The sequence below is a fragment of the Balaenoptera physalus genome (assembly GCF_965194825.1).
Source record: "Balaenoptera physalus genome assembly, chromosome: 1".
NCBI classification, from domain to species: Eukaryota; Metazoa; Chordata; class Mammalia; order Artiodactyla; family Balaenopteridae; genus Balaenoptera; species Balaenoptera physalus.
The window spans coordinates 15,651,655-15,665,593 of NC_138882.1; the positions used below are offsets into that span (position 1 = coordinate 15,651,655).

Sequence of the window (13,939 nt, forward strand, 5' to 3'; positions counted from 1 at the left end):
AAATAAATAAATAAAAATTAACAAACAAACAAACAAAAAACCAAAAACACTTCTCAGAGAGTTCCACACTGTGCTGGTGAAGAGAAATTTTAGATGAGTTCCTTATGAGCACAGAGGATTTGCCTGGGTGGAGGAGAGATCAAAGAAGCCTAACGCAAGCAAAGTTTATAGAGCAGACATAGGATTCTATTTGTTTGGGGGGGTGCAGTGCTCTTTGTGGACTTCAGAAATAAGTCAAGGTCCTATTTACAGGGCTTTCTGGTACTTGTCATGCAAATGGAAAATGGAAGGGTTATCACAGCTCAATTCTACCTGATTCACATGTGGAATACCACTTGCCTTTGGAGCTAGAATATTCTGAGAGTTCAGGTCAAGGCTTGGCAGCCCTTGAAAGAATCCAAACTTTGGAGGTAGTCTGTGTTAGCAGTTGAGCCGAGAGTGAATTGATTTGGAACTCAGTTGTTGAGCCTAAGAAAAGCATTCATAAAATAAACCCTAAATAAGATATCAACCAGCGTAGATTAAGTGATGTGATGTAATGATTCTGGAGACAGTCATTTGAAGAGCTAAAAAATCCCTGTGTTCTCTAACTATAAACATTTGCATCCAGAAATTGGCTATTTTTCTCACTTAAAAAGTTACAGACTTAAGAAGATACATCTTTTTTTAAATTTTATAAATTTATTTATTTATTTTATTTTTGGCTGCACTGGGTCTTCATTGTTGCACATGGGCTTTCTCTAGTTGCGGCGAGCGGGGGCTACTCTTCATTGCGATGCACGGGCTTCTCACTGCTGTGGCTTCTCTTGTTGCGGAGCACGGGCTCTAGGCGCGTGGGCTTCATTAGTTGCAGCACACAGGTTCAATAGTTGTGGCTCACGGGCTCTAGAGAGCAGGCTCAATAGTTGTGGCGCACGGGCTTAGTTGCTCCGCAGCATGTGGGATCTTCCCGGATCAGGGCTCGAACCCGTGTCCCCTGCATTGGCAGGCGGATTCTTAACCACTGCACCACCAGGGAAGCCCAAGAAGATATATCTTTTTGACAGTACTGAGTTGGAAGACATGAATCTACTTCCACAGAAAATTTTTATAAGGAATTTTATAGCAAGGTGGAGGAGGCCATTGTCATTATAGTGAGTAGGCTATCAGAAATGGTATCTAATTTGATCATCCTCCTGAAAATATCCTGGAGCTATTACTAAAAACAAATGTGTCCAAGCTTTTTAAAGAGCCGGTTAGTTAAATATTGGATTCTATTCTTTCCAATGCTTAAGACTACATTTACTAGAGTGTGGCTAAAATATGTGAGATTAAAACTTTCATTCAGTTTAATTTTCCATGGCCTTTTATATATCTATTGTTCATAGAAAGGATTATAAAATATTGTTGCAGCCCAAAATACTCAGACACAAGAGCATGTTCCTAGCCTACTAAGCAAAAGGTATGTTCTCTAAAACAAGACTTTTACATTGAAATTTTCTAAACAGAATTGCAGTTTCTGGCTGGGAATAAAATGTTTATTTTGGAGTTGCTTTGCCAACAATGATGATTTCTTTTATTTGAGTGGTTCTTAATTGCTTAGATTTCCATTCTCTGTTTAGTTATTGTAAATTTGCAAAAAGTAGGACAGGTGGGTAGGTGTTTAAGGAGCTACTGACTTTTACCTACTTGTTCAGACCCCTGAAGAGTGGCCCTAAACAATCAAGGGACCTACGAGATCCTGGTTGTAAGCAAAAATTTATGGAATGTAGGTTAGATGATTGGCTTCAGGACTGAAAAAAGTAACACACATAAACATTGAAACTTACTTCTAATTTCTTTAACTCCATCAAACCATATTTAAGAACTTTATGAATAAGAGGATTTATGAAGATTGATATAATGGGTTGAGAATGGGCTAAGAATAAATAGCCTTGATATTTGTTGTAGGTTATTCAACCAAAGCTGTGAGACTTGGAGCAAAACACTTAACATCTCTGGGCCTCAGTTTCCTTGTATCCAATGTTAAGAGACAATCCTTGCCCTCATATCTAGATAGAAGATTTTATAATTCTAAGACTACTTAATCAATACAAAACATGAATGACCACAGGGCATGAGAGTGTGGTAATATTTGACTCCATATGGTAATTCCTCTTAACAACTGACTCCCCGGCAAAGCTTCTCATACAGAACAAGGTGTACAATAAGTATTTGCTGAAATGAAATTAAATTTTTCCTTTAAGATATCTTCCTTTCTTTTTAAAGTTGTTAATATTAATTGTTTTACTTCGGATATTTGATTTGCATTTTGCATTCAGAGAAAAAAACCAAAGATATTGATACATACAGGAAAATAAATTATGGTCCTTCACCTCAACCTCCTTCTGTCCCTCCCCATTCCCACCCTTTAAAGGTGAAAAGGTGATAGCTTTGAATCTATTCTTCCATACTTTCTCACACAGCAAATATATCCACACATAGGTAAGTTTTCTCTCTCTCTTTTAATTTTTTTTCTGGAAAAATTTTATTTTATACCCATTATTAATCTGTAACTTGCTTTTCACACTCAACTAGAGATCAGGGACACACCCTATCATGTTTTGTGTTGCATAATATTCCTTTCATGGCTGAAAACAGACTATTCAGTTATCCTACTGACTCGACTTTACTGTTAAAAACCATATTTGAAAATGTATGTATACATACGACTGTACTTTTTTTTTTTTTTAATTTTTTGGCTGCGCTGCACGGCATGTGGCATCTTAGCTCCCTGACCAGGGATCGAACCTATGTCCCCTACATTGGAAGTGTGGAGTCTTAACCCCTGGACTGCCAGGGAAGTCCCTGTACTTATTTATTATTGTACAGGTTAGCAAGAATTGCTATACCAAAATGTATGTTTAATTTTAATCATTACTGATGGATTACTTTCTGAAAAGTTTGAAGTAATTCACTTGATCACAAACAATGAAAGAAAATGTCCATGATTTGTGTCCCCACAAATTCTTGAAATTACTGCTCCTTTTAGAAATCAGATTTGTGGTTACCAGAGGCAGTGGTGGGTGAAGGTGGTCAAAGGTGAAAACTTTCAGTTATAAGATAAATAAGTACTAGGGTTGTGATGTACAACACGATTAATACAATTAACACCGCTGACATTACATATGAAAATTGTTAAGAAAGTATTGGGTTGGCCAAAACGTTTGTCCAGAATTTTCCATAAGATGTTACAGAAAAACTCGAACAAACGTTTTGGCCAACCCAATAAATCCTAAGAGTGCTATCACAAGGAAAGAATTTTTTCTTTTATTTTGTATCTATAGGAGATGATGGATGCTTAATAAACTTATTGTGGTCATCATTTCATGATGTACGCAAGTCAAATGATTATGCTGGACCCCTTAAACGTATACAGTGCTTTGGGTCAACTCTATCTGAATAAAACTAGAAGAAAAAAAAAGAAATTACTAATCCTTTTGGTCTTGCCAGTATTTATTATTTCTTTAATTAATTTGTCGTCCCTTGACTTTTTTAAGACATAAATATTTTCAAACATTATTAACTCTTTGTATATCCTCTATCACGTTATTTATCCATATTTTATACTTTGTTTTCTATTGAGTTGTCTTTTTATCATGTTATTAGAAGTTATCCTCTATCACGTTATTTATCCATATTTTATACTTTGTTTTCTATTGAGTTGTCTTTTTATCATGTTATTAGAAGTTCTTTGTTTATTATGGGGAAATAATTTATTTTTCTAATGTCTTATAGATGTATTTTCCCAATCTATCTTTTGAAGTTTAACTTTTTTTTTGAGGAATCTTATATCTTGCAAAAACCAAATTGTTTTCTAGCTAAATATAACTATCTATTCTTTTAAGGCTGCAGGATTTGCCTGCGAAATGGGGATAATAATAGCCTTTATCTGACAGGGTTGTAGTAAGGATTCAATGAGAGCAATTCCTGGAACTTAATATGAACTCAGTGAATATTAGTTGTCATTATTATTTTATTTCCTTCCATATTCTGTAATATCCTATATGGGAAAAGAATCTGAAAAAGATTGTATATATGTATATGCATAACTGAATCACTTTGCTGTACACCTGAAACTAACACAACATTGTAAATCAACTATACTCCAATATAAAATAAAAATTAAATTTAAAAAAGAATTTATAATTTTTTAATGGTTTGATTTAAGCAGATATCAAAGACCAGCCCATCTTCAAAAACAGGTGAGGGGGCTTCCCTAGTGGTGCAGTGGTTGAGAATCTGCCTGCCAATGCAGGGGACACAGGTTCGAGCCCTGGTCTGGGAAGATCCCACATGCCGCGGAGTGACTAGGCCCATGAGCCACAACTACTGAGCCTGTGCGTCTGGAGCCTGTGCTCCACAACAAGAGAGGCCGCAATAGTGAGAGGCCCGCGCACCGCGATGAAGAGTGGCCCCCACTCGCCGCAACTAGAGAAAGCCCTCTCACGGAAACGAAGACCCAACACAGCCAAAAATAAATGAAAAAAAAAAAAAAAACAAACCAGGTGAGAATGATGATTAAGACAATTCTTTTTACTTTGGTTTATTATCAACCTGTAAATGAGCAACGCTAAGAGTACACACCACAGCAAAGCTGTGCGTGGACACCATCTGGGGGACAGGATTATTGTTCCTTGTGGCACACACACCAAGGCTGGTGGTTTTGGCGATCTGAGCCAAGAGAGGACTCTTCTACCTGAAAAGCTGAGAGCTGCAGGCCTGCTCTTTCATTCTGCTTTAGCCGTGGGAAGGTGGGCCTGCGAATGGGGCTGTCAGAGTTCAGAGGCTCATGTTATCACCAAAAAGCAATTTTTTTTTTTGCTGCGTCACAGTTATTCAACTTAGTTATTCTGTTTTATTTTTATTAGTCCTCAATCGTACTCAAGACTCCAGTGGAATAAATTTATAAATTGACTTTTTCCTAATCTGGTTTCATGTTGAATATTTGTTAGAAATGGCTACTGAATCTTACAAGTCTTTTTTCTTCATCTATTGATAAAAAAAAATTGGGCTTTCTCTTTTAATCAGTTGATTTAAGTAGTATGTTGATAGATTTCCTGATGTTGAACCAAACTTACATTTTTAGAATCAGACCAGATTTGTCCTGGTATACCATTCTTTTAATATACTCCTGAGTTCAATTTGCTAATATTTTATTTAGAAGCTTTGGCTCTATAGTCACAATATGAAATTAGTCTATACTTTTACTGAACTATCTTTTTCAGGTTTTGGTATTTTTTTTTACCAACTTTATACAATGAAATGAATTTTCTTAAAGTGATTAAATATCACATCAAAGTGCATGGCTTTCACACAACCGCTTTGGCAATATATATTCTTTTCCTTGTAATCAAATAAGATATTAAGAATGTAATTTTGATATGCAACTTTCCCTTTTTCTTTTTTTAAAAATTTATTTTATTGAGGTATAGAGGATTTACAATATTAAACCAACTATAACTTCTGCTGTACAACAAAGTGATTCAGTTATACATATATATATGTGTTATCTTTCATATTCTTTTCCATTATGGTTTATTACAGGATATTGAATATACTTCCCTGTGCTATACAGTAGGACCTTGTTGTTTATGCAACTTTCCCTTCCTAATGCTCATGTCTATGCCAAGTTATCTCTTTATACTTACTAAGATGCTACTTTGGGTTATTTTCTAGTTGGCCTAAGTATGTGAAGTTTCCTTGCTTTCCCTATTAGATGCAAGCTCTTACAGGTAGAGTGGTGGTGAAAAGACCACATGGTACAAAATGGGAAGAACTAGGGTGAAATACCAGTCCATTTCCTTTATTATCTCCCAACCTATCAGCTGGTACTGTTTATTCCTGATTTGTTTCTTCCCTCAAGTCTTTTTCATTTCTGGGCATTTTATATATCTGTTTATGTTGTTTTGACTAAAATGTACACTCCATGAAGGTGGGGATTTTGATTTGGTCACTACTGTATCCTCAGTGCCTAAAAGAGGCACTCATAAAGATTTATAGGTGCTCAATAAAGGTTAGTAGAACAGAAATTATTATTATTGTGTCAATAATATTACTGACAATTTTCTTCATCCTAATATTTGCAATGACTCTATGAAATAAATGTTGAATAAATTTCTTAACCAATGCATTCACGACCATCTTTCTGTTGTTCCTCATATTTTATCCATTTGCAATTTTAACTTTTAAATCTTATATTTCATAAAGAGAAATCACTGTATTGCTGTCACATTGCCTCTGTTTACCAGATAAGCATATCACGAGGACATTGACTTTGTCAGTCTGAAGATCTTTTTGAACCTAATGTAAGCCCAAAATACTGAAGCATAAATATGTTGTTTTACTATTATTTAAACACATATAATCCAATACTAGATTCAGCTGAATATTCCTGATGACTCTCTTCATTGATAACTGCTGATTTTCTAGTTATAAAGTGAGATTTAATAAAAGGTTTGAAGTTTTAAAAACTATCACTAATGTCCAATGTCTGTATATTCCAAGCACCTTCTTAGAGACTTTTAGATTCCTGACCTGGTGAGTGCCTGTGAGATTCTGCTCCCAAGCCAAGCTAATCTAAACTTTACTTTAGCAGGTTGACAAGCCATGTACATTGTCTTATTCCTGGATGAGGTTACAAAATCCAAAGAGGAAGGAAAAAAAAAAAGAATGAAAGAAAAAGGCAATTTGTCTTGAATACTTTTGATCACTGTTTATAGATGCTGAATCACATAGAATTGGGCATTGAGCCATTATTTTTCTGAAAATATTTATCATTTTTCAGACCTGCCCAGTTATTAAACTTTTGTTAGAAAGACTCCAGAAAAAAAGTCCATTATCTAGCTTTGCCTTTGTGAAGGGACTGTGTTTATGTGACATCATATTGATTGGTACTGCTACTGAAGTTTTGCAAAATTCCCTTAGGATTGAAAAGAAAAGTCATTTCTGGAATGACGAATAACTCTAGGTTTGTCTGGGGTTTTCCTTTGGTTTGTTTTGCTTTTCCTTTGAATGAAGAACAATTCTTAAGATTGCCCAATTCATATAATAAACATCGTACATCATGTCCTTCAAATTAATTTCCTTTTAGTGTTTTATCAACAGAATTCTATACATTTGTGGTATTTCTATCAAGAAGGCATGTTGCTTTGACCAATCTCATGTTGAAACTAAGACAGACTTATAAAAATCGATTTTAGTTTCTAGGTTCAATTAAATTTCTTCAAGAATTTACACTATTTAGCATCACCCAGTGTTTGCTTTTGGTGGGAGCGAGAGAACACACAACAGAGATTCGAGTAATAATTTCAGCAGATGAACTTTGCTGTTATGCAAATGTCCTTTGTTTTGTGCTCTGGTGAGCAAGCTGCTGCACCAATGCTTTTGGCAGTAGTACAAGATTGAATCCATGGAAGCATGTGTGTATTTACACAAAAGAGGCTTCTAAGCTACAAAACTCCCTCCTGTTTGGTTACACTAATTTCCCTTGAATGAAGTTTGTATGCAAGCCAAAACAATGGTAGTTATCCTGTGCTCTAGGGTTCATTCCCAGTAGAGTGAAGTGAATAATTGAACAGTTCCTAGATAGCCCCATAATCGGCTATTTTTATTTCTTTCCCCATCATCTTGATCCTTTGATCATTAAAAAAAAATCAGAATATCGGTAATTGGAACTTTTGTTAATACACTAATCCCTTCCCCCGTATTTCCCCACCTCCTCTCATTTTCTGATCTATTTAGATCTGACATGATGGTTAAGCTAAGCATCCCACGGTGGCATTCAAAGGATTTCAGGTGTGTGAGGCAAATGCAAGCATCTCAACAATATAATTAAGGGGTTACAGGGAGAAATGAAAAACTGACATCAAATTCAAGATAGTTTGGGCCAAAGGCCAAAAACCCGGTTTCTCCAGTGAATGCCTAAAACAACACATGTGTGCGTTTTGTCAGTAGATGGCTCTGTTCAACACAGAGTCAATCCAGGGTAAATTCCTATGTCTGCAGTGGAGACAGACACGCCGTATCTTACCTTGGCTGCGTCGGGTCCTAGCACATCCACCACGGGGGGCTGCACCCCAGCAGGTCGTGAGGGCCTCGTGGTCACTTCTGCCCAAGCGCTGCTGTTTGCCCCTCCTCCAAGAGTGCTCATCAGGACCCGATACTCATATTTTGTCCACGGGCTAAGAGCAGAAGTCTTGTCGATAAACCTCATGGGATGACCTCTCGGGAGAGTCACCAGGGTAGTAGCTTCTTCCTTCCCTTCGACTCTTCTCTCGATTGTGAAGTTCTCCACCAAGCCGTTGGGATGGGTGGGGGGTTGCCAAGATATAATCACGGACGTTGGGGTATCGGAGAACAGCTCTGGTCTCGGGATACCTTCTGGTGCATCTGGGAGTGTCCATACAGTCTGGGACTCTGGTGACAGGGAACACCCTTTTGAAGTACAAGCTTCTACTTGAAATGTGTAGGCTGTATATGGGCGCAAATGGACCACTGTGCCATTAGTGACATTTCCGGAAGTTTTTAAGTAGAGACGGCCATGTTGGTGAATGTTATAATGGGTAATGATCCCATTGCACTTTAAAGGATGCTGCCAGGTGACCAACATCATTCTTGACTTCACATCCCGAAGAATCGGAGGGTCTATAGGTCCAGGTTCTACAAAGTAGAAAAAAAAGTAAGACACGATACCTCTTAGAAACTCCCCACATCTCCTCAAAACAAAACTAAAATGAGTGATAACTCTCCTACCAGAGTATGAAATTGGACACTTGGTAAAGGCCAATGAGTAAGTGGCTAAGTGTCTCTTACACATTTACTCTTAAATGTGTGAGAAGTATGTACTTGTTGAACATTATCAAATTCAATTGTCATTTTTGTCTCCAAGATAGCTTTATTAAAATCATTTCTTTTTGTTAAAGCTAAGGATTCAAAATATCACGAGGACCTGAAATAAAGACCTTAGGAGAGAAGGATACAAGAGGGCGGTTGTAACCAAAGTTGTAGCTTCCGCCCCATTTTTCTAGAACCCCAGTAACTCATTATAATCAATAACACTGTCTTAACAAACCTGCATATTTTACAGCCCAGTAAAATCCTTCAGCATCTCTCATTATATATTCCATATTATCCCCGGGTCTGTTTATCATTCTAATCCATGTTTTGCAATTTATCTACTCCCTGTTAATATTATAGGTGATTTTTTTTACTGTGACTGTGACAGAAGCTGCCGATTTAGCTCTTTCACCTACTGATAAATAAACAATGCACAGATCTGACCTTTAGGTTAACAGGTTTAATGCTTGCTCCACTCAGCACTCTAACTGATTCAATTATCATAAAGGTTCAGGAGGCTCCATGAATACTGAAAAAGGCCCGCCATATGCCCGCCTAGGTGTTGTGGAACAGCAAATATCCTGCAGCCCTCCAGAGAAATTCCTTAATTGTAAATAATTTCACCATGCGACACACTCAAGTCACCTTGAATGCAAACCCCTCAGCCTGCGGAGGCAAAGTGTTATTTAAGCTTTACTGGGCTGCGTTAAATTCTGCAATTTGAAGGGCTGTTAAGTTTTTCAATTGAAATTTCATTTAAAATGCAGGTGCTTTTTATTATATTGAGGCTTTACTGCTCTCTGGGTACAAGCAAGAACATGGTGCAATAACACAAATCTGGCTCAATCACTGATCAGTAACAGCTGTAATTCCAGAACATTTAGCATTCTTATAAACCACGGCCTGAAATCTATAAATTGCTACAACAGATCAAGAAAAATCCTATATTCCCCTTTTCTGCCCACAGCAATTTGGACATTTATGCGATTTTTCTGTGAACATTAGATTTTATGGAAAAATCTTTAAAAAAGATATACTTGGATTTAGTAATTGTTTAAAACAGCGTTGATTATGTGTGTGTGTGTGATTCAGTGTTATATCCAAGATTTAAATTTTAAACGCAACCACTGCTTCGCAGAGCCGGTGACTACAATAATAGCTGACGATAGGAGCATATTTTCACACGACATGATCCACATATTTGTCACCAACTGGACTGATGGTAGAATCATAATTACTTTTTGAGAGGAAAGCTGTTACAGTACACGAACCCTGAAATCAAGCCATTTTTGACAATTTGGTAATGCATCCTATTTGAAGAGAAAAATACTTAAAAGTACAGTGATCTCGATATGGATCACATTTTTCATTTTAGTCTGTTGTTAGCTTTCATTTTAAAGCTTTCGTCAAACCACTGTGACATTTCTTACTTTTGCTCTCCGGTACTCAGTAGCGGTAGCAATTATTATATCAAAATAGGGATGCGGATCCCTTCTTATTTATACTTGTCATCTAGATTTGGCTCTTTCCTGAAGAAAAGCAAGCGCAAGTCTTGTAAGATATCAATGTTGTCTTGTAAAACGAAATCCTCTGAGATTGGGGTCCATAAAATCAATGGTGGAGAATCAAGCCTTTCAAGTCTAACCCTAACTCACCCTTCCCCGCTGAAAAAAGAATAATATATGCTTACAAATCAGAATATTTCCTATTAGGGTTTTCACCCAGGTCTTCCATAATTATTCCTCATCTGTGCATTATCTCAAACTGTGAGCTTCTTCAGGGAAAAGTAACAACAATGATGCAGTTTGTTCTCTGTTTTGATGGGGATAAGCTTTTTATTTCTCCTGCCTACGATAATAGTCTTATCAAGGAAACATCCAGGATAATGAACTGGCACTTCAAGCCTCCACAGAACACAGCCTTTCCTTAAAGATGATCTCTTATCTTGGGAAAGAAGAGATGTTTAATTTCAATTGCATGATCTTTTCCCCCCCTTAAAAGCCAGAATACATTTTATTAGCTTCTGGCTCTAGCTGAGTAGGCCCCCAGCCCTTGCTGCAGGAAGGGTCCTTAAAGCACGTGACTCAGGAGAGGATGATGCCGAGTGCAGCTTAATTAGCTGCTTTGGCTAAGGAAGTGTTAAAACCTGACTCTTGGCACGCTTTCAATTTAGTGCTTTAAAATGATAAGCCGAATCGTCTAATTCTATATACAAATCAACCGGCGTGCTACTGCATGGCTGAAAGGGTCACCACAATTATGTAAAACATGAGTAATAACTATAATTGGGGTAGTTTTCTAATACAATAAAAAGCTCTGAACATGAGAAAAGTTATGCCCACAGCAGTAGCTATCACTTCTAAAGTAAGAATTCATGGATGAAATGACATGAAAAAGATGGTTATAAAATTTTAATGGAATGATAAAAGGCAAAAGTCAGCCTCTCAGCTGAATTCTTAAAATCCCTATATATCACAATCAGCTCCTTAACTGTAAAATCAATGCGGAGTATAACATGTTGTCAATGCGGCTGTCACTGGAGGGGAGACCGGCAAGTGTGACAGCCACACAGCTCAGCTGGCTAGTGACGAAAATACAACTGTACAGCCCTCTCCGTGGGTGTAATTGTTTAGAGAACTGCCCTCCTGGAGCGGGGAATGGGGAGCATCCTTTCTGTTCAGATCACTGATTCATATTTCAAGCTGTTTCATTACAGCATTAATAACAGAAAGTAGTTTCATCTTGGCAAATGAAATTATCTTTTATGGGAAACGATTTCGCTCATCAGCTTCAAAAATTCAGCCCCAGCTTAAAAGAGAGTAATGAGATTGTTCACGGAGGGGTCTGCTTATTTATTTTTATACTCAGGGGGTGTATATTGGGAAGGATGGGTGCGTAGGCGTGTGTGTGTGTGTGTGTGTGTGTGTGTGTGTGAATAAACGGTTTGAATGACTCACATCTGTAGTGTGCATATAACTTTTTTCAGTGGTTTTCTTGGGTCTTCTACAACTTGTTTGCTACTAGAGTTACTGAAGATCGCTCAGTTTTCCTGGTATGTTATTACTGCCTTGAAGCAACTTTTTGCTGTTCTAATTAAAAACTCACTCTATTCAAAAGCTCTTTTTCAGTAATACTAACTCCATAAATGGATATCCTCTAAATCTGCCAATGAATTAAAAATCAAGGTGGCAAATATATGGATATATAATTATACAGAGCAGTATATACCCTCTGCTAATTGTTCCTCTAGCCTCTTGATATTCACTACTGAAATGTAGCAGAAGAGTGGAGTGATGGATTCTATCCCCTCTTTAATCATGAGGTTTTTTTATCAATTTATTATTTATACCCCAATTACTTCCCCCAAAGATTTTTTGACAGCTCATAATAAAAGACTTAAGTAATAGGACAAATAAAATAATGATAAAAAATAATTAATCTCATGATGATGAAGAGGGTACAATAGTTGTATCCCAAAACAAATATTAAGAACACGCACCGTAGTTTGGCACAAATATGAACATTCAGCTTCTTGACAACTGATGAAATAGGAAAAGATCTGTGTAACATAGGCATCATTGATTAATAAAAGAAACATCTGAAGACTAGAAGGTTGTTGAAATTGAAAGGATATGATTTATAGTCTGCAAGTAGGTGAACCTATACTGGGCAACTATTTTCTCTCTTTCTCCTGAGACCAGGACAGCAGAGGAAGGCTAGGAAGAGTGTTCTGACTCCCAGAATTGGGACTTGTTGTATGGTGAATGGCTATGAATTCTTCCTTGAAAGTTTGGAACAGAAAATGAAATGTGTTGATGTGAGAATTCACGATGGCAGAAAAAAGTCCTAAAAGAACTAGAGGTTCCAAATTTGGAAGGGCAGTGGGCTTTCTGTTCCCAAAAGAGATTCAAGAGCTCAAGAGGGAAATTGAGGCCAGGTGGATAGAATTTTTCATTAATCGATCCATCCTTTCAAAGGATTTTCTATTGGTCACTTTCAGCTTCTGATCTTAGGATATAAAAATAAAAATGTAAAGGTAATAAATATTTGTTTTTATAAGTTCTGGGAATGCAAGGATTTGAGGGGTGGAATCTATGCAACAGGAAACAAAGTATGTAGGAACATACATACAGGGCCACTTCGCTCTCAAAATCAACAGTTTACGTTATTTACTTTGCATCATGGATCTTCCAATGTGAGTAAAGTAGAGACCTACATCACTGCTTGAAAGGATAAGCATTCAGAAGTTAGTATTTAAAGCAATTAGGACATGTATTTGGAATAGAAAAGCAAAATCATCGTGCAGCACTACTGAAACTTACAGTTCACATTTCTTCATTCAATAAAATAAAATCTACTGTTACAAATCTGTGCCACCCTCATTTACAAATATTTCTGTTTTTCTCTCACATAGAACACTCTTAAGATCCAGGTTGACATTCAATTCTAAAGCACACTAATGAAAAGATCTCTACCACGCAATATTAGCTCTAAAATTTAAATACTCTTAAGGACACAAATATACTTACTGAATGATTGGAAAATCCTGCTCTAGAAGTATCTTGGTCAACTGATCAAATTTCATACCACAATTTTACTTCCCTTCTCTGTCACAAGGACTCCGTGTTTTACTCATTACAGGTTGTGAGAATAAGAAGAAAACGTGTTTTCCTTCTGGAATTCTATTTCTATATATCTGTCCCCCTTCATTTTGAAATAGCACATGGTGTTGGGCTAGCAGAGATCTCTCTAATTAGAACATTCACTATCCTAGTCAGGACAGCTAATGTTGAATCACAGGGACAGCCAGCAGGCTGCCTCTGACCAAGGCAAAGAATGAGGACTGCCTTTGGGATTTCCTTCTCTTACATCTGCCTCTCATCCTCACCCTCCTTGACTCATACTCAGAGGCTGGAACCACGGGCAGAACATCCTGCAAGCCGCCCTGCCTGCCTCATGTGTCAGTGGACGCCTCCTACAGCAATTGCTTTTCCCGCCTTTTTCTGAACCAATGATAAGGAAGTAAATTTGAAATCTGATATTGACGTGAACTCCAAATAGAGATCATTCCCTATTTCCTCTC

The 13,939-nt window shown here is 37.1% G+C and overlaps 1 protein-coding gene across 2 annotated transcripts in view; it reads right to left on the reverse strand.

Annotated features, from left to right (window-relative positions):
* USH2A (usherin) overlaps positions 1 to 13,939 on the reverse strand; it is a 794,931-nt gene that overhangs the window by 265,753 nt on the left and 515,239 nt on the right. For both annotated transcript variants that reach the window (XM_082428283.1, XM_082428282.1), the window contains exon 40: positions 8,051 to 8,679. In XM_082428283.1, coding sequence (XP_082284409.1) covers positions 8,051 to 8,679 — 629 coding nt within the window. The remainder of the gene's footprint in view (positions 1 to 8,050; positions 8,680 to 13,939) is intronic.